The sequence below is a fragment of the Gambusia affinis genome, linkage group LG06, assembly GCF_019740435.1.
Source record: "Gambusia affinis linkage group LG06, SWU_Gaff_1.0, whole genome shotgun sequence".
In the NCBI taxonomy this organism is placed as follows: Eukaryota; Metazoa; Chordata; class Actinopteri; order Cyprinodontiformes; family Poeciliidae; genus Gambusia; species Gambusia affinis.
In genome coordinates this window covers 1684566-1704276 of record NC_057873.1, presented here as the reverse complement: position 1 = coordinate 1704276, position 19711 = coordinate 1684566, and the positions used below count along the sequence as shown (strand labels likewise).

General features: G+C 38.8%; 5 protein-coding genes across 8 annotated transcripts in view; 4 read left to right on the top strand and 1 right to left on the bottom strand.

Moving 5' to 3' along the window:
- LOC122832779 (olfactory receptor 52K1-like) overlaps nucleotides 1–10035 on the bottom strand; it is a 47768-nt gene extending 37733 nt beyond the window's left edge. The window contains exon 1 of one of the 2 annotated variants that reach the window (XM_044119872.1): nucleotides 9721–10035. The gene's annotated coding sequence lies outside the window, so the exon portion shown is untranslated. Of the gene's footprint in view, nucleotides 1–9708 lie in introns of both variants that reach the window. The other variant, XM_044119873.1, reaches the window with a different exon arrangement.
- LOC122832784 (olfactory receptor 52N2-like) lies at nucleotides 1346–4282 on the top strand. 2 transcript variants are annotated; one of them, XM_044119877.1, is made up of 4 exons: nucleotides 1346–1367; nucleotides 2371–2390; nucleotides 3027–3070; nucleotides 3287–4282. In XM_044119877.1, exon 4 carries the CDS (start codon nucleotides 3330–3332, stop codon nucleotides 4263–4265), a length of 936 nt encoding a protein of 311 aa, XP_043975812.1. In that variant the 5' UTR covers nucleotides 1346–1367; nucleotides 2371–2390; nucleotides 3027–3070; nucleotides 3287–3329; the 3' UTR covers nucleotides 4266–4282. The 2 variants fall into 2 exon arrangements, with proteins under 2 accessions (XP_043975812.1, XP_043975813.1); XM_044119878.1 differs by lacking the exon at nucleotides 1346–1367 and having other exon boundaries at nucleotides 2014–2394.
- LOC122832783 (olfactory receptor 52N2-like) lies at nucleotides 5803–8710 on the top strand. Its single transcript, XM_044119876.1, has 3 exons — nucleotides 5803–5876; nucleotides 6027–6080; nucleotides 7490–8710. Exon 3 carries the CDS (start codon nucleotides 7533–7535, stop codon nucleotides 8466–8468), a length of 936 nt encoding a protein of 311 aa, XP_043975811.1. The 5' UTR covers nucleotides 5803–5876; nucleotides 6027–6080; nucleotides 7490–7532; the 3' UTR covers nucleotides 8469–8710.
- A 791-nt stretch (nucleotides 10036–10826) lies between the features above and the next one.
- Nucleotides 10827–13522, top strand: LOC122832778 (olfactory receptor 52N2-like). Of its 2 annotated transcripts, XM_044119870.1 has the most exons (3): nucleotides 10827–10865; nucleotides 10964–11086; nucleotides 12476–13522. In XM_044119870.1, exon 3 carries the CDS (start codon nucleotides 12519–12521, stop codon nucleotides 13455–13457), a length of 939 nt encoding a protein of 312 aa, XP_043975805.1. In that variant the 5' UTR covers nucleotides 10827–10865; nucleotides 10964–11086; nucleotides 12476–12518; the 3' UTR covers nucleotides 13458–13522. The 2 variants fall into 2 exon arrangements, with proteins under 2 accessions (XP_043975805.1, XP_043975806.1); XM_044119871.1 differs by lacking the exon at nucleotides 10964–11086 and having other exon boundaries at nucleotides 10831–10865.
- A 2608-nt stretch (nucleotides 13523–16130) lies between these two features.
- or55e1 (odorant receptor, family 55, subfamily E, member 1) lies at nucleotides 16131–18012 on the top strand. Its single transcript, XM_044119869.1, has one exon. The coding sequence runs from the start codon at nucleotides 16131–16133 to the stop codon at nucleotides 17166–17168; it is 1038 nt and encodes a 345-aa protein (XP_043975804.1). The 3' UTR covers nucleotides 17169–18012.
- Nucleotides 18013–19711: the final 1699 nt, after the last annotated feature.

Below are 19711 nucleotides of genomic sequence, written 5' to 3'. Positions count from 1 at the left end.
AGCCAATATTTTATTATACCACAGAACCAAACGGCTTCTAAAGGCATCAGTCATCGACACTACATGTTGTCACATGATAACTAAAGAGTGTCTGTAGCATGGAATATCCCACACATTTTACAAAGTGCTGAGAAGAGAGAAGGAGCAGTTCGGCGCAGAGGATCATCATTTTCCCTGAATGGAGGGACACCAGTAACCGCCATGGCACCAACGTCAGAAGACACAGTAGAAAGCCAAGCTTAGCTTCGTGTTTTCTACAATGATAATGAAGTTCATCATGAGTCCACCATTTAAACTTCTGATCCCGGCTGGAAGCAGATGGAACCTGATTCCAGCCGGTCTTTATTGGACGTTTAATGTCCGTTTTGATGGAGCTAATAAATGTCCAGAAAGGAACCAGTCGACTCATGTCTCCTTAATCAAAACCGGCACACGAAGCTCAAATTTTAACAGGGCAGGGAAACCCCAACACCGACCCACAACCACCAGAGCCATAAACAGCAAACGCCACAGAGAGCTGAGTCAGTGGATGTCTTTGTTAGCTTTGAACATTTTCTAAAATGAAAACTTAAACTATGATGTGGCCCAAAACCTTTTCACTTGATCAAATAAGTCAGAGTTGTAAGGAAGTTGTTGTTTCCACTCTGTATGATGAGTGAAGATGAAGAGTACAACAGTAGTGTGTCGCAGTGCAGACGTTTTAGGTAAACCCCATTTTAAGATATCAGTCTAGGTTTTACTAAGACTGTAACGTTTTGTTGCTATGAGTGTTAAAATCTCCAATCTTATCATGTTTTTTTATCATTCAGACAAGAAGTCAGAGAACTAAACTACAATCCAGAGTACAATGAGTTTGATCAAAACTAGAAAAAGAAGAATGGAGGACACTTGAAGGTGCAATTAAATCGATCAAATTGATGCATAAATGATCTTTCATCTTTATTGGCTCTAAATAAAAGTTCAGTTAAAAAGTTACGTTTTGTGTTATTTCCCATCCCAGCATTTACGTCTCGGGTTGTAAAAGTTCAGAGATTTGCTCTAACTTTTCTCTAACCAATGACGGAGCGCGACAGAAGATATAAAAGTGCTGAGTCAGAAGGATTTTGTTCTCTCATCTGGATAAAGGAAAGACACCCAGCCAGCAGAACCGGTCGGTACCAAACTCCAAACCACTGAAACGTTCAGAGCCGGGATATCAGTGGGTCAAATGTTAACTTCTGGTTTCACCATTTCTGCTGTTTCATGTTTATTTATTTTCCTTCATTTCTCTCAGGCACTTGAGTCTAATACAGAAATTGTTATTTTTTTCTGTTTTCAGCGTTTTGTTGATGTGATTCAAACTTGAGGAAACTTTTGCTCCTCTGAAGGTTTGATTTATAAATTCCTCCTTTTTAGCTTAACTGATATTTTTATTTTTAAGTGCTGCCAAAAAGTTTAGTTTCTTTTCTTTGGAGTTTTGAAATTTGTAAGGTTTTGAGTTCAGCAGGAAACCAGAACATGTTTAACACAGTATACGAGTTACGTTAGATTGAATCACTTACAACCCGGTTATGTTTCAGTTTGATCTCTTGTTTACCTGTTTCTCTCCTTCATTTTTAAATCCTAGTCAAAACAGATGAGGCTACAAATAGGGGTGAAATCTTTCCTTGCATTTTTTTTACTTTTTGAGAACTTTATTGAAATGTAAGGAGTACATTCAACATTTTTCATGATCTCTTTTCATTCAGAAGCATTTGTTTCAGTAAAACTGGAGGAGATGTCCGCTCTTCCATTCAGTGTGTGAACAGTTGGTCGATGTGGGAAGTTCGTTACAGACGTCAGCCATGATTTTACAGAAACAGGAGTTTATCTTAGCACACGTTTAAAAAGTAGAATAAGATTTAAAGACACAGTCACTGTGAAATGTTATTGTGGACATAGATACAAATCTGAGAAACTTGTAAGATCAATAAAAGTACAGGTGTTGTCAAATACCAAAGGAAATGATTTAAATCTAATTATTTATGTGAACGTGAAAGATTTTATTATTGAGATATAAAACCCATGAAATGTTTTGTGCCTCTATAACTAACTAACCCCAGTAAAAGAAGAATTTAATAACCCGAAACACAGTCATGTTTCCTCTAAGATGGCATTCATTTCTCCTGAGACTTTTTAAATGTTTGTCTTAACAGTTTCTTTTTAATATCAATGAGTGCATCACAGGCAAGGTTAAAAACAGACTCTTATGTTTGTGTGTTGTTTTAAATGTTTGCATTATAATAATTATAAGAATATTTATTTTGCTATTTTTTTCTGTAGATCATTGGAATTACAGGAATGTAGTTTCTCTGCTTGCAGATTTATTTTTTTGTTTTCTTTATTCCACAGGGCTGCACAACATACCAGCTGTAGGTAATCCATCATTTATCATTATTAAACCAGCTGTTAATTCCAAAATGATTTTATTTTTTTCTTGTGAAAAGAAAAGGTTTAAAACTGTTCAGATGATAATTTTCTTTGCTGACAGACTAATATGTCAGTTTATAGTAAAATGTGACTTTTCATCCATCTTTAAAACTGTCTGTGGATTTCCAGTTTGCAAAGATGAAACTGCCTGAAATTTAAGGATGATGTTTATCAAAGTGTTCACTTAAATCTTCATCCTGTCTGATTTTGCTCTGAGGCGGTTAAAGGTCTTCAGATAAAGGAAGATGTGAGCAGAGTGATGAAAAGACTGGAGCAAAAATCTAAATTACACAAATCCATCATGCCGGCCCGTTCTCTTTACAAACTCAGTTTAAGTTTCAGGTCAGAAGGTTTTATCCAAGCCTTGGAATAAATGCATGAACTTGTAATTCTTGGCCAGAATGGTGAACCATGTTTCTAGATACATGCGAGACTCAGAAACATCCAGATGAGTGTCGCTGCCCTCCCCTGTGAAACGTGTCCCCTGGCAGATGAAGGAGTGATCTTTGTGGTAATGAATCCTTCAGCGGCTCAGATTACTTCACCTTTTTAACATTTCTGAATGTTTTCTCCGTCAGGCCGCCATCTGGAGTTTCTCCTGTTGGGAGCCTTTAATGCCCAGGTAGGAATGATAAAGTTACCTGGAGAAAACAGCAAGGTAATTTTAATCTGAAGGAATGGGAGGAAGCTGTAAAAAATGGTCCTTTGGTTGCTGAACCACTGAGTCCTCTGGAAATGAAAAGCAGCTTCCAAAGATGCTGTTTGGTTAAATGGATAATGGGTGGATTGACGGACGGACATTAAGTGAACATTGACCTGTTATCTGTTTGTCTTTCAGTCTGATCCTGAAGCTCTGGACCAGGACGGTTTGGTAGAAGACGATGATGGAACCATTAAAGGAAAACATTTCCTTGCACAACTACTTCATCTTCAGTGGCTTCAGTGAGCTTGGAGCTCTGAAATCCTTCATTTCTATCCCCTTCCTGATTCTGTTCTTTGTGTCTCTGTTTGCCAACTCCCTGCTGATCTATGTGGTCGTTTCACAGAGGAGCCTCCACTCCCCGATGTACATCCTCATCGCCTGCATGTCATTTGTTGATATGTGCCTGCCACTGATTCTCATCCCCAACCTGTTGCTGAACGTCTTGTTCAACGCCAGCGGGATCTCTCTCAGCGGCTGCCTGGTTCAGATGTTTTTGATTCACATGTTAGGAGCTTGTCAGTCGGCTCTTCTGGTCTGGATGGCGTTGGATCGATACTTTGCCATCTGCAGGCCCCTTTCCTACCATGATCACATGTCTTTACCCAGATTCCTCAGGTTTATCATCCCAGTTATGATCAAGGATGTGATCATGGTGTCACTGGTCACAGTTCTAGCAGGTAAAGTGTTGTACTGCTTCAGGAATGTGATAAACCACTGCTTCTGTGAACACATGGCCTTGGTGGAGTTGGGCTGTGGCAGCACAGCCATCAACAGTCTGGTTGGGTTATTAGGAGTCTTTGTGGTCCCTATTGTTGACTTCTTTTGCGTCACTGCTTCATATATAATCATATTTCACTCTGTGCTGCGTTCAGGTAAATCCACTGCTAAAGCTCTGCACACCTGCATCACTCACATCATCGTCATTGTCATCAGTTTGACCTTCTTACTCACGGCTTACTTGGCTTATCGGATGAACAGTCTCCCAAACGCTGGTCGTCTCTTCGTCAGTACCATGTACATGTTCCTTCCCAGCTGTATAAACCCGATCATCTACGGAGTCAGAACCACTGAGATTCGACAAAATGTCTTAAAACTACTGTCTTCTTGTCGATAGGTAAAAACTGTGAATTATTTTTTAATACGAAGGAAGTTTTCTACCAATGTCAATAAAGTACTTTTTCAGTCATTCTGTGGTACATGTACTGCTTCATTGGAGATCACTGTTTGGTTTACGACCCAGACAGGAACAAGTTTCAGCCGTCAGACCAATTCCCTCCCTTTGGTAAAGGAGTCACACTCCACTCCAGTCTTATCTCCAGTGATTGTTGGAATCAAGTTTTGTTCTGATATCAGAATCACAATAATTGGTGAACATGGTGTGCACAAACGAGTAATTTGGAAAGTCCTGACCAAACGTTTTACATCGGTAGGACTTGATAAACCCACCAGGAGACCATACCCTACCATCCCACAGGTGACCTTCCCAGATGACATCATGACTCACCCAGGTGCTCAAAGATGTCGACCATTCATCAGTGTGTTAGGGAACAATCTATTGAATGGATGGTTTGGTGAATGCCAATGCCAATGGATGGTCCATAAGCATGTGGGAGGACAAATGTGCATCAAGGAGACATACCAAGACAGCAATTCTTACCAAGACGGCAGAAATTCTCGAAAATATATATAGTAAATTAATTTATTGGATTGGACTCATTTCCTTGCGTTAAAATGGACATTCACAATCAGATCAACATACAATGCAGAATCTCTAATCAAATACTGTAAACAAACTAGAAAAGTCGGCCTTCTATCACCTGAAGAACATTTCCAGGATTAAAGGACTAATGTCTCAGCCAGATCTAGAGAAACTCATCCATGCGTTTATCTTCAGTCGTATTGATTATTGTAACGGCGTCTTCACAGGTCTGTCCAAAAAATCAATCAAACAGCTGCAGCTGATCCAGAATGCTGCTGCTGGAGTTCTGACTAAAACCAGGAAGATAGAGCACATAACACCAGTTTTAAAGTCTCTCCACTGGCTCCCTGTAGCTCAAAGAATAGACTTTAAAATACTGTTTTACATTAAAACAATCAGCTAATTATCAATTTCTGATTGTGTGTAAGTTTGTAAGATGGTAGAAACCTTTGACCTGCAGATCAGAAAATCCCATCATGAAATCATCAAAGCCTCTGTCCAGAACAAACTGCAGAGTTTAACTGGGAAACAGAGTTTAACTGGGAAACAAGAGCTTAACTGGGAAACAGAGTTTAACTGGGAAAGACAGCTGGAGTTCAGATTGGTCAAATCCAGTGACAGACTTTGGTGTACTCTCCTTTGCAGAGTTGTGTTATTCAGTTGCATTTAGTGGTTTTTGAGCATGTTTTGCCTGTTTAGGGTTATCCCACATCATCTCAATCAGATTAACATCAGGACTTTTGACTTTAATCTCCCAAAAAACCTTAATTTTTCTGTATTTAGGCACTCAGAATTAAAAGTTTGAAGGAAGTTGTAGAGTTTATGTTGCTTTTTCTCATTACCCTTCCCAGCATTTTCACTTTTGGAGTTGTAATAGTTTGGCGATGAGCTCCATTTTGTCTTCAGCCAATGGCAGCAGGCCAAAAGGTATAAAAGTGCTGAGCCAGAGGAAGTAGTTTCTCACAGCTGGGTGAAGAAGAGATGTTTAGTCTGCAGAGACGTTCAGTAGCACACGTCCAACAACAGGTGAACCATTTACAGCATTTTGTTATCTTCTAATTTAACCACCAAATCATTTCTGTTCTCACTGAGGTTTTAACTTTTGTGTCACTTTATCTTTCAGGGACTTTAGTCTCCGATACAAAAACAATAAGTACTTTCTTTCTGTGTTTTCAGCATATTTGTTGATGTCAAGTCAAACCCGAGGAAATAACTTCTGCTTTTTCTAAGGTTTGTCTGACAAAATAATCAATAAACTTCATTTCTCTAAAGTTCTGCTAAAGGTTTATATAATTGTCTTTTGAGGTTAAAATCTGAAATCACTGAAATTTTGAGTTAAGCAGGAAACTGTTTCATCAGTATGTTTAGATTTTATTTTAGTTTTTAACTGTTGTTCAGTTTTTATTTTTTTGAAACCAGCTCAGCCTTTAGTTTTAAGATTATAAACTCAAATGAAAGCAGAAGATGGTGCAAAGTCATTTCCTAATTTTTTTTTCTTATTGACAACATTATAAAAGGTAAGAAAGAGAAAAATTCCAGTGAGAGAATATTGAATAGATTCCAAATCTGTTTCTTTTTCAACAAGTTTTCTTGTTTCAGTGAAACAGGAGAGTTAAATGTTGGAGGTTGGGGAGTTCCTTAAAGCAACTTTCCATCACAATCACTTCATTTTGACAAGATTTTTACAGCAAATAGGAGTTTTCTTGCCATAAACTCACATATTTAATAAATCACGCTGAAACGTTGTTCATATAGATCATGCAAATTCTGAAACTTGTAAGATAAAATTATAGATATAAAATGGCAACAATAAATTAAAAATCTTTTAGACATTAATTTCTGTTAAAATAAAAATGAAAAGTTTTGTTAGAGATAAAAAAACATTCTGTGATGAAGCAAATTAAAATTTTTTTGCCTCTTTTCCTGACCAAAAAATGCTTTTGTTTTTTCTACAATTTGTTAATTTCTCATGAGACTGAAGTATTTTAATGTTTTTATTAATTTTATTGTTTTTTTAAATCTTTGCAGATTTACAGCTCTGTTATTTATCTCCTTACAGATTTCTTTAGTTTCTGTGGCTCAGGTTTGTTAGACAGCCATATGTTTAACAAGGGGACAGAAGGTTAAATCAATTATTGACTGGTGTTAAATTGGAGGTGTAAAACACTAAGAGACATTGTGAAGCCAATCAAGCTGTTGGGATAAGCTACAAACATGGAAATCTCTTTTCCTAAGATTTTCCACTTGAACTTCAGAGTTTGTTTTTGTTGTAGTTGGGAATTTAAATGGACCATCTTCAAGACTTTGTTGTAGATGTAGCTTCGAGGAAGAAACTGGTTGTCTGTCTTGTTGGAAATTGGACAACAGGCAGGAAAGGAAAAGAAAAAGTTTGCATAAGTCAACCATCCAGGAGACCTTGTTGTATAAATGACTGACGTCAGGTTTGCAGAAACTAAAGCAAAACTAAATTAAAGACACGTGTGGAGGCTGTGAAGAAGGACCTTTGGTTGCCTAACCACTCATTACCATAGAAATGAAAAGCAGCTTCCAAAGATGCTGTTTGGTTAAATGGATAATGGGTGGATTGATGGACGGACATTAATAAATGAACATTGACCTGTTATCTGTTTGTCTTTCAGTCTGATCCTGAAGCTCTGGACCAGGACGGTTTGGTAGAAGACGATGATGGAACCATTAAAGGAAAACATTTCCTTGCACAACTACTTCATCTTCAGTGGCTTCAGTGAGCTTGGAGCTCTGAAATCCTTCATTTCTATCCCCTTCCTGATTCTGTTCTTTGTGTCTCTGTTTGCCAACTCCCTGCTGATCTATGTGGTCGTTTCACAGAGGAGCCTCCACTCCCCGATGTACATCCTCATCGCCTGCTTGTCATTTGTTGATATGTGCCTGCCACTGATTCTCATCCCCAACCTGTTGCTGAACGTCTTGTTCAACGCCAGCGGGATCTCTCTCAGCGGCTGCCTGGTTCAGATGTTTTTGATTCACATGTTAGGAGCTTGTCAGTCGGCTCTTCTGGTCTGGATGGCGTTGGATCGATACTTTGCCATCTGCAGGCCCCTTTCCTACCATGATCACATGTCTTTACCCAGATTCCTCAGGTTTATCATCCCAGTTCTCATCAGGGATGTGATCATGGTGTCAGCGGTGGTGATTCTGGCAGGCAAAGTGTTGTACTGCTTCAGGAATGTGATAAACCATTGTGTCTGTGAACACATGGCCTTGGTGGAGTTGGGCTGTGGCAGCACAGCCATCAACAGTCTGGTTGGGTTATTAGGAGTCTTTGTGGTTACTGTAGTTGATTTCTTGTGTATCGCTGCTTCATATATAATCATATTCCACTCTGTGCTGCGTTCAGGTAAATCCAGTGCTAAAGCTCTGCACACCTGCATCACTCACATCATCGTCATTGTCATCGGTTTGGCCTTTACGCTCACGGCATTCTTGGCGTATCGGATGAACAGTCTCCCAAACGCTGGTCGTGTTTTTGTCAGCATCATGTACCTGTTTCTTCCCAGCTGTATAAACCCGATCATCTACGGAGTCAGAACCACTGAGATTCGACAAAATATCCTCAAAATGCTGTCTTCTTGTCGGTAAATAAAAACTATGAAAATAAAATACTACAACCATTCTGCTGCTGTTTTGTTTGAGATCATTGGTCCATTTGGACCAAACTTCAGCACTTTGAACAGAATCACTCACATTTAACTGAACAACAGAGGAGGTTGTTGTTCACTCAATAGCTACAAGAATATCCTTCAATGACAAAAAAGCTCAAATCACTGTTTTTTTTGCCATACAGGATATACACATATATAGACAACAATGGGTAAAATGAACAGAACATACTTTTATTTTTTTTTCATTTAGACAAACTTTAAAGAAAAAGTACACAAAAACAGCAGGTTGTGGTAGTGGCAGTTTCTTAGAGTAACTGACTAAATTCTTCTCCCCCCTCTCTTTAGTGGATCAATAAACTATTATTATTATTAATTATTATTATTATTATTATTAATAATACTACCCAGCGTAAGATTTTCATTGGGTTCATTATAGAGACAACCGAAGAATAAACTCCCTCTCTGACAGCTGATTTTTGTAAATTACTCTCCGTAGCGCCAATCTAAAGATACAAGTCTTAGGAGAGTCTGTGTCCAGGATGTGTGGGGTCTGCAGAGATGTTAGCTGCCCTTTCTGACTCTAGGCCTGTTGAAGTCCTGAATGATCAAGCTAAAACTGAAGATGTTAAGGTTTGTTGTAATATCAACTTCTTTTCTTCTCTATATATACATATAAATAAAATGTTTATATGTTGGATGTATCAGGCTGTCAAAATGTGTCTATATGAGTAACAACAAAATAAGAAAATAAAGTAAAAGTAAATATTTTTCCAAATCAGTTTCTTTCAATAAATAACATGAAACTGCAGCTGTATGTCTGTGTCTGGTGAATTGTTGGTTAAAACATGTTTGTTTTTCATTCAGTGGGTAGAAAATCCAGAAATCAAACTCAATTTAGAGTAGCAATGCTTCATAATGACATGACTCACATAAAAGTAAAAAGTACGAAGTGGTAAAAATACTGCAAAAATGTTTTTTTTTTCAGAAAGTTAATTCAAGTAAATCCAATTGAGTAAATGTAACTACTACACAACTATGCACAAAACTTCCTTTAAACAGTGAAGAAAATTAAGAAAGACCAACATTAAAAAGCAGACTGGAGAACTAAATTTATCGATTTCACATGTTTAGTCTCGTTCAGGAATAAAGCAACACATTAGCTTTAGGAAGTTAGCGTACGTCCATGTTATGCTAGTCCTAATGATGGCGGTTCCCACCAGGTTACTCACCCCACCGCGGAGTAACGGGCCGGCAACAAAACCGCTCCAACTCCGGTCCAAATGTCCGGTCCGGCTTACGGTCCGGTTCTGCAGCTCCAGAATCCAGGAAAACCTCCAGAAAAACTTCATAGCTCCAGCTATTAAGTAAAAAAAAAAAAGTCCACAAAATAGAATCCAGCTTCTTCCGGCCTGAACAACAGTTCGTATGAGCGGCACGTACAGCTCCGTTATTGTTCCCACCATAACCATAAATATTAAAAATAAAATAAAATACTTCGTACAAGAGCGCTTTATGGCGTTCCGTTCATTCACTTGTATTTTGTATTAGCTTACTGGCGGATCTGTCATATCTAAAATGGCGGGCGCTGTGACGTATCGCAGTTCTTACCGCCGCCCCCGCCCCTCCAGCCAACATAGCCAATCAAATTACTTAAACTTGACATTAACCTTGACTGACCAATAAGGTAGAAGCAGCCAAAAGGATTTACTTGCGGTAGTAAATGACAGTTACTAGCAAAAAACAAACACAACACTATTTGTGCTGCACGTTTAATGTCAACAAAAAGTACAGGTGAATATTTTAATGTGTCTATTAAAGGGCATAAATAATAAAATGTTTAAATGTAAAACACCAAAAGTTAAATGTTACTGTTTGAAGTGAATGAATTGCATTTAAGGAAATATTTAAAGTGTGTGAGAGAAACGAAAGATATGACCAGCAGGATTCTTTAGTGTTGGACACATCATCATGTTTTCAGAAAAAAAAACAGTCAAATTATCAACCAAAGCTCTTTATTTCTTCGTTTTCTCAAGGTTAGAATGTGAGGAAAAAAAATGAAATAAATACATTTTTTACATTGAAACAACTTTTTATGGCTTTTGTACCAAAGATTAATTGATTTTACCAGAAGAAATGAAGTTAATAACACAGGAAATAATTTATTTTCAAACTGTATAGATGGCCTAAAGAAACAGAAGAAACATTGCAGATTTATTGGCATTCTGTTAATTATTTTTAGCATGTTTTAAGTTATAATCTTTGCAGCCAATGGTAACTTGACAGAGGGTATAAAGGTGGAGTTTCAGCGGGTTTCCTTTCACTGAAGTCATCTTCAGTCTGCAGAGATTCAGCAACAAACTCCAGCCAGCAACAGGTGAAACATTTAGAGCCGAACTGTCAGCAGAGCTTCAGTAACTCCCAGTTCAACCATCAAATCTTAGATTTTTTTCTGTTTATTATTCTCATAATCAGGACGGTTGGTGTCTACAACAAGGCAGCTGATCTGAAGGCCTCTGGACAGTCTAATTTATTTCTTCAGGATTTTTATTGAAATATAAAACAACAGCTTCTTCTTCTTCTTCTGCTCTTCCTGGGGTTTGTCTGATGTTTGAAATTCTACTTTTCAAAATGTTATTTATATATTACCAGTATCTTTTTTTTTTTTCTTTCTTGTGCGAGTCAGAAATTTGGTGTCAAAAAGGATTTCTTAAAAAATGAAGCTGAAGGGATTTTTTTTGTCAGGGATCACATTAAATTCAAAAGAACTGATCAAATTCAGGATTTTCTGTTTTGTGATCATTCGTGGGTCTGTTTTGCTTCCAGATCAGTTTTATGTCAGCCAGTTTTTGCCCTTCATGTTTTCTCCCACCTTTGTTGCTTTGTCAAAAGTCAGAAGTTTATCCTTCAAATTTCAAACGCCAATGACAGAAGGACATAAAGTCCTCATAAAGATACAAAATGCAACTTTTTAAAAACAGGAACGTTTCAGCCTGCAACTTATTCTGCATCTTATTTTATTTTAAATTTCAACTCATAAATTCTGTATCTTCCAGGTCTCAACTAAGATATTCTTCAATTATTTAAGACAAACTAATTACTTCTTTTCTACAAACTGCAAAGATACAAACTTGTGAAACAAAGACCAGCTGAACCCAATTAAAAACTGACATAACTGGAAAACTGAGAGTGAGACTCAGAAATGATTGGACTTCATGCAGAACTGCAACAATTTATTGGCACATAAATATAAATTAGTTTGAATTGGCAGGAGAGGAAAAATCTAAACCAGACAAAACAAAACTCAAAATCTTTATTCTCATTGTAACAATGAAACATTGTACAACAAAATTTAGGTGCAACTCTACAGATAAAAAATATAAAAGTTAAAATAGGAAAGGTCAGACTAACCTCTTGGCAGCATTCAGGATGGTGCAGCTAATGGGCAAAATCTGGTTTTTATTTTGTTGGTTTTAGTCTTTATAGATCTGAAATGTTTGTCTAAAGTGTCTTGAAATGTGAGTCTGCAGGCAGGAGGTGGACATCAGTCACTGCAGACAAAACTAAATAAATCATTTTGAATTGGCTGGACGTTTCCATGGGCCAAGGCAGAAACACGAAAAAATACAATTATTTTTAATAAAAGGTTTTGCACTGGGTACCAAATGGCAGCAACAGCCGTCAGAAAAGACAGAGAAGACAGGAAGTGAGAGGATCCATGTTTTTAATAACCTACCATGTGAACAAACTTATTGATGTGATTTTAACAAGTTTCTGATTTAATGGAAATACACCAAAAGGGAAACTGTGTTTTAGTGGAATATCAACAATGTTTTGAATCTACTTGGAATGGAAACAGACTAAAGATGGATTCATCTGATGGTCGGTCCAATCAGATCATTCAACTCATTTTTGAAAAGCTGTGAAAACAGTTGATGGACGGACATTAATAAATGAACATTGACCTGTTATCTGTTTGTCTTTCAGTCTGATCCTGAAGCTCTGGACCAGGACGGTTTGGTAGAAGACGATGATGGAACCATTAAAGGAAAACATTTCCTTGCACAACTACTTCATCTTCAGTGGCTTCAGTGAGCTTGGAGCTCTGAAATCCTTCATTTCTATCCCCTTCCTGATTCTGTTCTTTGTGTCTCTGTTTGCCAACTCCCTGCTGATCTATGTGGTCGTTTCACAGAGGAGCCTCCACTCCCCGATGTACATCCTCATCGCCTGCTTGTCATTTGTTGATATGTGCCTGCCACTGATTCTCATCCCCAACCTGTTGCTGAACGTCTTGTTCAACGCCAGCGGGATCTCTCTCAGCGGCTGCCTGGTTCAGATGTTTTTTGTTCATTTCTTAGGAACCTGTCAGTCCACTCTTCTGGTCTGGATGGCGTTGGATCGATACTTTGCCATCTGCAGGCCCCTTTCCTACCATGATCACATGTCTTTACCCAGATTCCTCAGGTTTGTGATTCCTCTTCTGGTCAGGAATGTGGTGATGATCGTGACGGTGGTGATTCTGGCAGGTAAAGTGTTGTACTGCTTCAGGAATGTGATAAACCATTGTGTCTGTGAACACATGGCCTTGGTGGAGTTGGGCTGTGGCAGCACAGCCATCAACAGTCTGGTTGGGTTATTAGCAGTATTCCTGGTCACCGTGTTTGATTTCTTGTGCATCGCTGCTTCATATATAATCATATTCCACTCTGTGCTGCGTTCAGGTAAATCCAGTGCTAAAGCTCTGCACACCTGCATCACTCACATCATCGTCATCATCATCAGTTTGACCTTTGTGCTCACGGCTTTCCTGTCGTATCGGATGAACAGTCTCCCAAACGCTGGTCATGTTTCTGTCAGCATCATGTACCTGTTTCTTCCCAGCTGTATAAACCCGATCATCTACGGAGTCAGAACCACTGAGATCCGAAAACACATCTGGAGGACGCTGTCGTCTCACAAGCTGTGACTTACGGCTGAAAAACTATTTCAAGTTTTTGGTTCCAAATTGTACTAATAAAAATGTTTCAAACGTTTTCTTGATAATATTTTAGTTTTTAAGAGGATTTTACTCCAACAGTTACTGTGATATTTGTTTTTAAACCTTACTGGTTCTGATCCAGCAGGTTCATGACTGAATATAACTTTACTTATCAACCAGTGAACCAGCAGCTGGTCTGGAAATGTGACCAGAACAAACTACGGTTCTGAACTGTGGAGTTAGAAACCAGAACATGGAGCCCATACTGTCTAAAGCATCCTGCTTCACACACACAGGGTCTTTAAGGAGACACCGGCCTATTGGTGGCTCAGTATTCACAGACTTTTCTGTAATAGACCCAGTTCTACTGGGACCAGAACATGTGTTTCATCTCCAGCTGCTGTGTTTTTATTCCTCTGGAGATCAGATTTAAACCTCCAATCACAACGCTGCTGCCTTCAGGGTCAGCCGTCCTGTGGGACGTCTGGACGTCGGCTATAAGACGAGCCGAGGGGAGACTGAGGGAGTCCTGATGAGGATCCAGCAGCAGGTAGGAAATTTAACGGGTTTTTAGCTCTCAGACTGTTTCAGTTTCCCTCTAAATGTTTCCAGACAGAAACTGGAGTTTATTTATTTAAACAGATGAGAGATTAAATCTGGTTTTACCACATCTGTTCAATACTTTCATGTTTACTCGACTGTTTGATTTAATTTAAGCCAGTCTGACGAACCAGACACGGCGTGTTGAGGTGGATTTCTCTGGTTCTTCTATTAATCCAGATTCTGTTCACATTCTTGAAGGTTTTTTTAAACTGTTAAACTTTTACTTAAAGTTCCTAATTTAAATTAATTAGCGTTTAGTTACAAATTGAGTTTTTTATTTTTTTTTTTTCTTAAATTAAATTGAATTGAACGAATGATTTTTCCTGTATAATCTTTAGTTGATATTAGTTTATATTTTTATGTGATTATTTGTGAATGACGTCGTTTTGTTCAGGCACTTTGTGTTTTCTGTGTCGATTTAAAAAGGTTCTGCAACAACGATCCTAAAAACTAAAGGAACATTTGGTTTTTAGTTTTCAGTGTGAAATTAAATTAAATAATGCAGATGTGAAAAACAGGAATTTCTTTAGCTTCATGCGAACTGACAGGAAATAACTCAACCTTTTTGTTTTTCTGGATCACACCAAGTTATTTATGATAAAAGTTTTGTTTCTGTGATAGTTTAAAGGATTTATAGATGATAAAATCTCTTCCACTGAGTTTAATATCTAAATATTCAGAATTTATTTAGAACCATAAAATTCATACTTATTATGGAAAAAACAATTGAATTGTTTTATTAATATCTCCATCCTGTGGCTGCCATGTTTTTATTGAATTGATGCTTCATTACTTCACAGACCAACAAAACTAAATAATAAGACTTTAATATTTTTATGTTACTCACTTCCAGAGTTTGGTAGTAAAGTTACATTTACTTCAGTAACTTTATTGGAAAAAATAAAGAATTTTAACTTTTACTTGAGCAAATTTTCTGGATTTTGAATCAAAATCAAACATGTTTTAACCAGAAATCCAGCAGATAAACTCTTCTGTCAAAGTTCAAACAGTTTTTTACTGAAAAAAAAAACTGTTTTGAAATATTTTTGTTTGGCCTGATTTTGTTATTCTGTGTTTATATAAATTATTTTAATTTCAGTCCTTAAAACACAAAAATTTCCAATGAACTTTATATTTTGGTCCGTCTAATTTTGTGATTTTTAAATATTAAATTTGATCATTTGATCAGGTACTCAGTACTTCAGGAAACTTTTTTTCAGTCTTACTTCAGTAAAAGCTTGTTGAAGCAGCGCTGCTCTAACTTGACTGCAGGTTTTGGGTTTTCTGCCCCCTCAGCACAAAACACCAAATAAAAATGGATTCTGGTTGTTAAATTAATAGAAACATTCAGAATGAAGAATCACAGCAAAAACAATTATTATAAAAACAGATTATCTGAATCTTTACTGGTTAATTTTTCCTTCTTAGCAGATAGATTGGAGAAAATCAGAATCATCTGAGAAAATCTGGTGTAGTGATGAACTCTGACCTGAACATTCAGAGCCACATAAAGACAGTTACAAAGTCGGTCTTCTGTCACCTTCCACTGAGAGGAAATACTTTAAAAGTAGTTTATAAATCACTGAACTGCTTAAAGATCTGCTGCTGATCATCCTTCAAAATGAAGCACCTTTCAGCTTCTTGCACCACAAGCCTGGAACAAACTTCCAGAAAACAGCAAAACAGCTGAAACACTGATTTCCTTTAAATCCAGACTAAAAGTCTAACTTTAGAGTTGCTTCTGAAACATAATAAATGAAACGTTGATCAACATTCTGATGTGTAACAACAGCAACATGTAATGTTTACCATGTAACGTCTTTATGAGGCTGTATTTCTGTTTTTTACGTAAAACACTTTAAAGTGTTGCTGAAATGTGCTATACAAATAAGATTGATTGATTGATTGATTGATTGATTGATTGATTGATTGATTGATTGATTGATTGATTGATTGATTGATTGATTGATTGATTGATTGATTGATTGATTGATTGATTGATTGATTGATCGATCGATCTGTTGTTGACCTGTTGTTGTTTCCAGGTGAAGCAGCGCCATGTTGGACGCTCCACTCACCAGGAACTTGTCCCACTCCAGCTTCCGGTTCAGATGTTTTCCGGAGCTGCAGGACCACCGCTGGATTCTGGCGCTGCTGTTCTTCCTCTGCTTCCTGTCTGTGCTGCTGGGAAACTCTGCGCTGGTCTACGTGATCCGCAGGGTGGCGCGCCTGCGCAGCCCCATGTACGTCCTGATGAGCCTGCTGTGCGTGGTGGACGTCCTGCTGGCCTCCACCATCCTCCCCAACATGCTGCTCAACCTGCTGTTCGACTGGAGCCACATCTCGCTGGCCGGATGCCTCATCCAGATGTTTTCCACGTACTTCCTGTCGTCACTGGAGTCCACGCTGCTGCTGGTGATGGCGCTGGACCGCTACGTCGCCATCTGCAAGCCGCTGCGCTACACGGACATCATGAGCTCCTCCGCCTTCCTGAAGCTGCTCGTCTTCGCGCTCCTGCGCAGCGTCTCCATCATGTCAGCGCTGGTGGTTCTGGCCGGTTCTCTGTGGTTCTGCGGCTCCCACGTCATCCAGCACTGCTACTGCGACCACATGGCGCTGGTCCGCCTGGCCTGCGTCAGTACGCAGAGGAACCAGGCGGCTGGGCTGGCGGTGATCGTCTGTTTCGTGGGTGTGGACATCCCCGTCATCTTCTTTTCCTACGTGAAGATCGTGAAGGTCGTGGTGAGGGCGGCGGCGGCCAGCGAGGAGCGCCTGAAGGCGCTTCACACCTGCAGCACGCACCTGATGGTCATCGTGTGTTTCTACCTGGTGGGCACCATCGCCTTCCTGTCCGGAAGCCTCAACATTCCCATAGCAACGGGCATCAACAACCTGATGGGCGTTGCCTACATCCTGATCCCCGCGACGGTCAATCCCATCATCTACGGCGTTCGTACCAAAGAGATCCGCCGAGGCCTTCAGAGGATGTTCAAGCTCAGAGAAAGGAAGATCACGTCTCTGAAGGTTTCTTCTGGAAAACGACAGACTCTGAGAACTTCCGGTTTGGAGCCCACAAGTCTGGCTCTTCAAACATAAGGCAGTATAAAGTATTTATGAACCAACGCCTCCATCTTAATTAACATCATCACTTTAACCAATACTGAAGACAAATTAGGAGCGTCCAAAACAATCCGAATCTCAAAGGCCGCACCTGATTGGACCAGCAGGTCATTGTGGGCGGATCCCAGTGTGAACAGGAAGTGTTTTCAGTAACATCAGCGATTGGTAACAAATAAAAACATTTTAGTTGTGCTAAGCCTGAAGCACAAATCATAGACATTAGCTGGGCTAACACTAAAGCGCATTAGCTTCTGGTATTTAGCAGAGGCTAATGCTAACGTGCTAAATTCCACCATGTTGATATCCAACATGGCAGAAGTGGAACTGCTGTCTAAACAGTCCTCATCCACTTCAAAATAAGAGCATGAACATAGTTAAACAATCTGCAACAGTTGTTAATTTAATCCTAAACAGTAAATCAGCATTTTAAATTTTATCTGGAAAATTAATGAAGTGGAAGCTAAGTGCGCTAAACTGTAAAGTTAGCCAAAATGCTAAGCTAATAATTAGAGGAGGTCCACTGCTAAAATTAATGCCCATCATTTCTCTTTTAGAATATGACTAGTTTATTCCTCTGGCATCAAACGTTCATTTATTTCATCAGTGTCACATGCTAATTGTTTTAATAAGTAATGCTCGTCTATGATTGTACACAGATATTTATGAGCAGGAAGAGCTTCATAATATCTTACCAATATATTTAAAAACAAAATCAATTTTGTAAGTGAAATAATGTGAAACTGGAAAAAGATGTTAAAAAACTAAAAACAGTTTTGATCACAAATGAATATCATGACTGACAGTGAAAACACTCACAGAGCTTCTAATAGTGTTTTTATTAAAGACTGCGGGGAATATACAAGTTTTCTCTGACAATATCAAAATAAAAGACAACTGGAACTAAAGTATAAACAGACATGATGTGTTTCTTCCTCCGACTTCGAGTTTCCAGGACAAACTGCTGTCAAACATCCGTCAGACGTCAGGAAAATACGAGCTCAGGAATCTCACTTCATATTAAAATCATCAAATATTAAACAGAAACCGTCGTTTACGGCCACAGGGTTGACGGAGAGAAAAACTGTTAACATCTAACACGGAGCTGAGCAGTTCACTGATCATCAGGAGTTTAGAGGAACAAATCCTGCTTTTTAAAAAATAAAACTCACAGAAATCTACAGTTAATTACAGATTAAAGTTGTTATTTTTTGTATATATTAATATGTGGAAAATATTGTCAAAACTTAATCAATTTAAGGGGTTTCATCTTCAACTGTATCTGCTGTTCAGGCTACCACCAGCAGGTGGCGGTAACACAGCAGGTTGGAACTACAGAATTTAAATGTGTGAAATGTTGGGAAAGTATTCACCCCTACACATTTTAAATACTTATTTTATCACATTTAATTGAAATTAAACTAATTTTCTCTTCAGACAGAGATAACTTCAGTAAATTCAGATGATTTCATTTTATTTATCAAACAGTGATGCTACTCCAAGTCTGTTTACTGGCACTGCACTTCTGTTAATCAGTAATCTTCTAAATCACAGACTGGACTTTTTAAATCACTGTGGAAGTATAGGAATTGTTTCAGAACCAGATTTTAGCTTGAACTTTGACTTGGCCACTCCAGAGTTTTGGTTTCTGTTTTGCCTTTTGACCTGTTGATCAATATCCTGCTGCAAAACCGGATCAGTTCAACAGAGCTTGAACTGAAACCTTCAGGGTTTCCTCTCAGAGAGCAGAAACGATGGTTCCATCAATTACAGCAAACCATCAGAGGAACGAGGAAGGAAACCAGCAGCCCAACACCCTGACACATCAAATTCAGCCGGAGCTCTGGCTCTGAAATGCTGCGTTGGTTTTACTCCAGATGGTTTTACTCCAGATGGTTTTACTCCGGATGGTTTTACTCCAGATGGTTTTACTCCGGGTGGTTTTACTCCGGGTGGTTTTACTCCGGGTGGTTTTACTCCGGGTGGTTTTACTCCGGATGGTTTTACTCCGGATGGTTTTACTCCGGATGGTTTTACTCCGGATGGTTTTACTCCGGATGGTTTTACTCCAGGTGGTTTTACTCCGGGTGGTTTTACTCCAGATGGTTTTACTCCAGGTGGTTTTACTTCAGATGAAACGGGACCAACACCTTCCGCTTTCGACTCATCAGGATTTCCCCTGAAAGGTTGGTGGTCATCAGGGTGTTAACGGTAAATGTGAGGAAGACCTTCATGTTCTTCTGTCAGCTCTGGTTCTAGAGTTGGAACTCTCCCATTGTCATCAAGCATGACCTCTGACCTTAAGTGAGGCAGTGAGGTCTGCAGAGCTGAAGGGTGTTTTCCTTCCTGATAGTCCGGTAAACTCGGTTAGGTTGGGAACCAAAACAGCAACATTTGCTACTCTTCAGCTGGTGCAGTTCGCCTCTTCACTGAACTGTCAGTTGTTTGTGGTTGTGAAGCAGCAGATCACCAAGATCCACCACCTGAACCTGCTGCGGTGAACACACCAGCATCAGAACTTT

Excerpts from the sequence above, each read along its gene's own strand:
- LOC122832784 (XM_044119877.1), top strand. The coding sequence starts at position 3,330 with ATGATGGAACCATTAAAGGAAAACATTTCCTTGCACAACTACTTCATC.
- LOC122832783 (XM_044119876.1), top strand. The coding sequence starts at position 7,533 with ATGATGGAACCATTAAAGGAAAACATTTCCTTGCACAACTACTTCATC.
- LOC122832778 (XM_044119870.1), top strand. The coding sequence starts at position 12,519 with ATGATGGAACCATTAAAGGAAAACATTTCCTTGCACAACTACTTCATC.
- or55e1 (XM_044119869.1), top strand. The coding sequence starts at position 16,131 with ATGTTGGACGCTCCACTCACCAGGAACTTGTCCCACTCCAGCTTCCGG.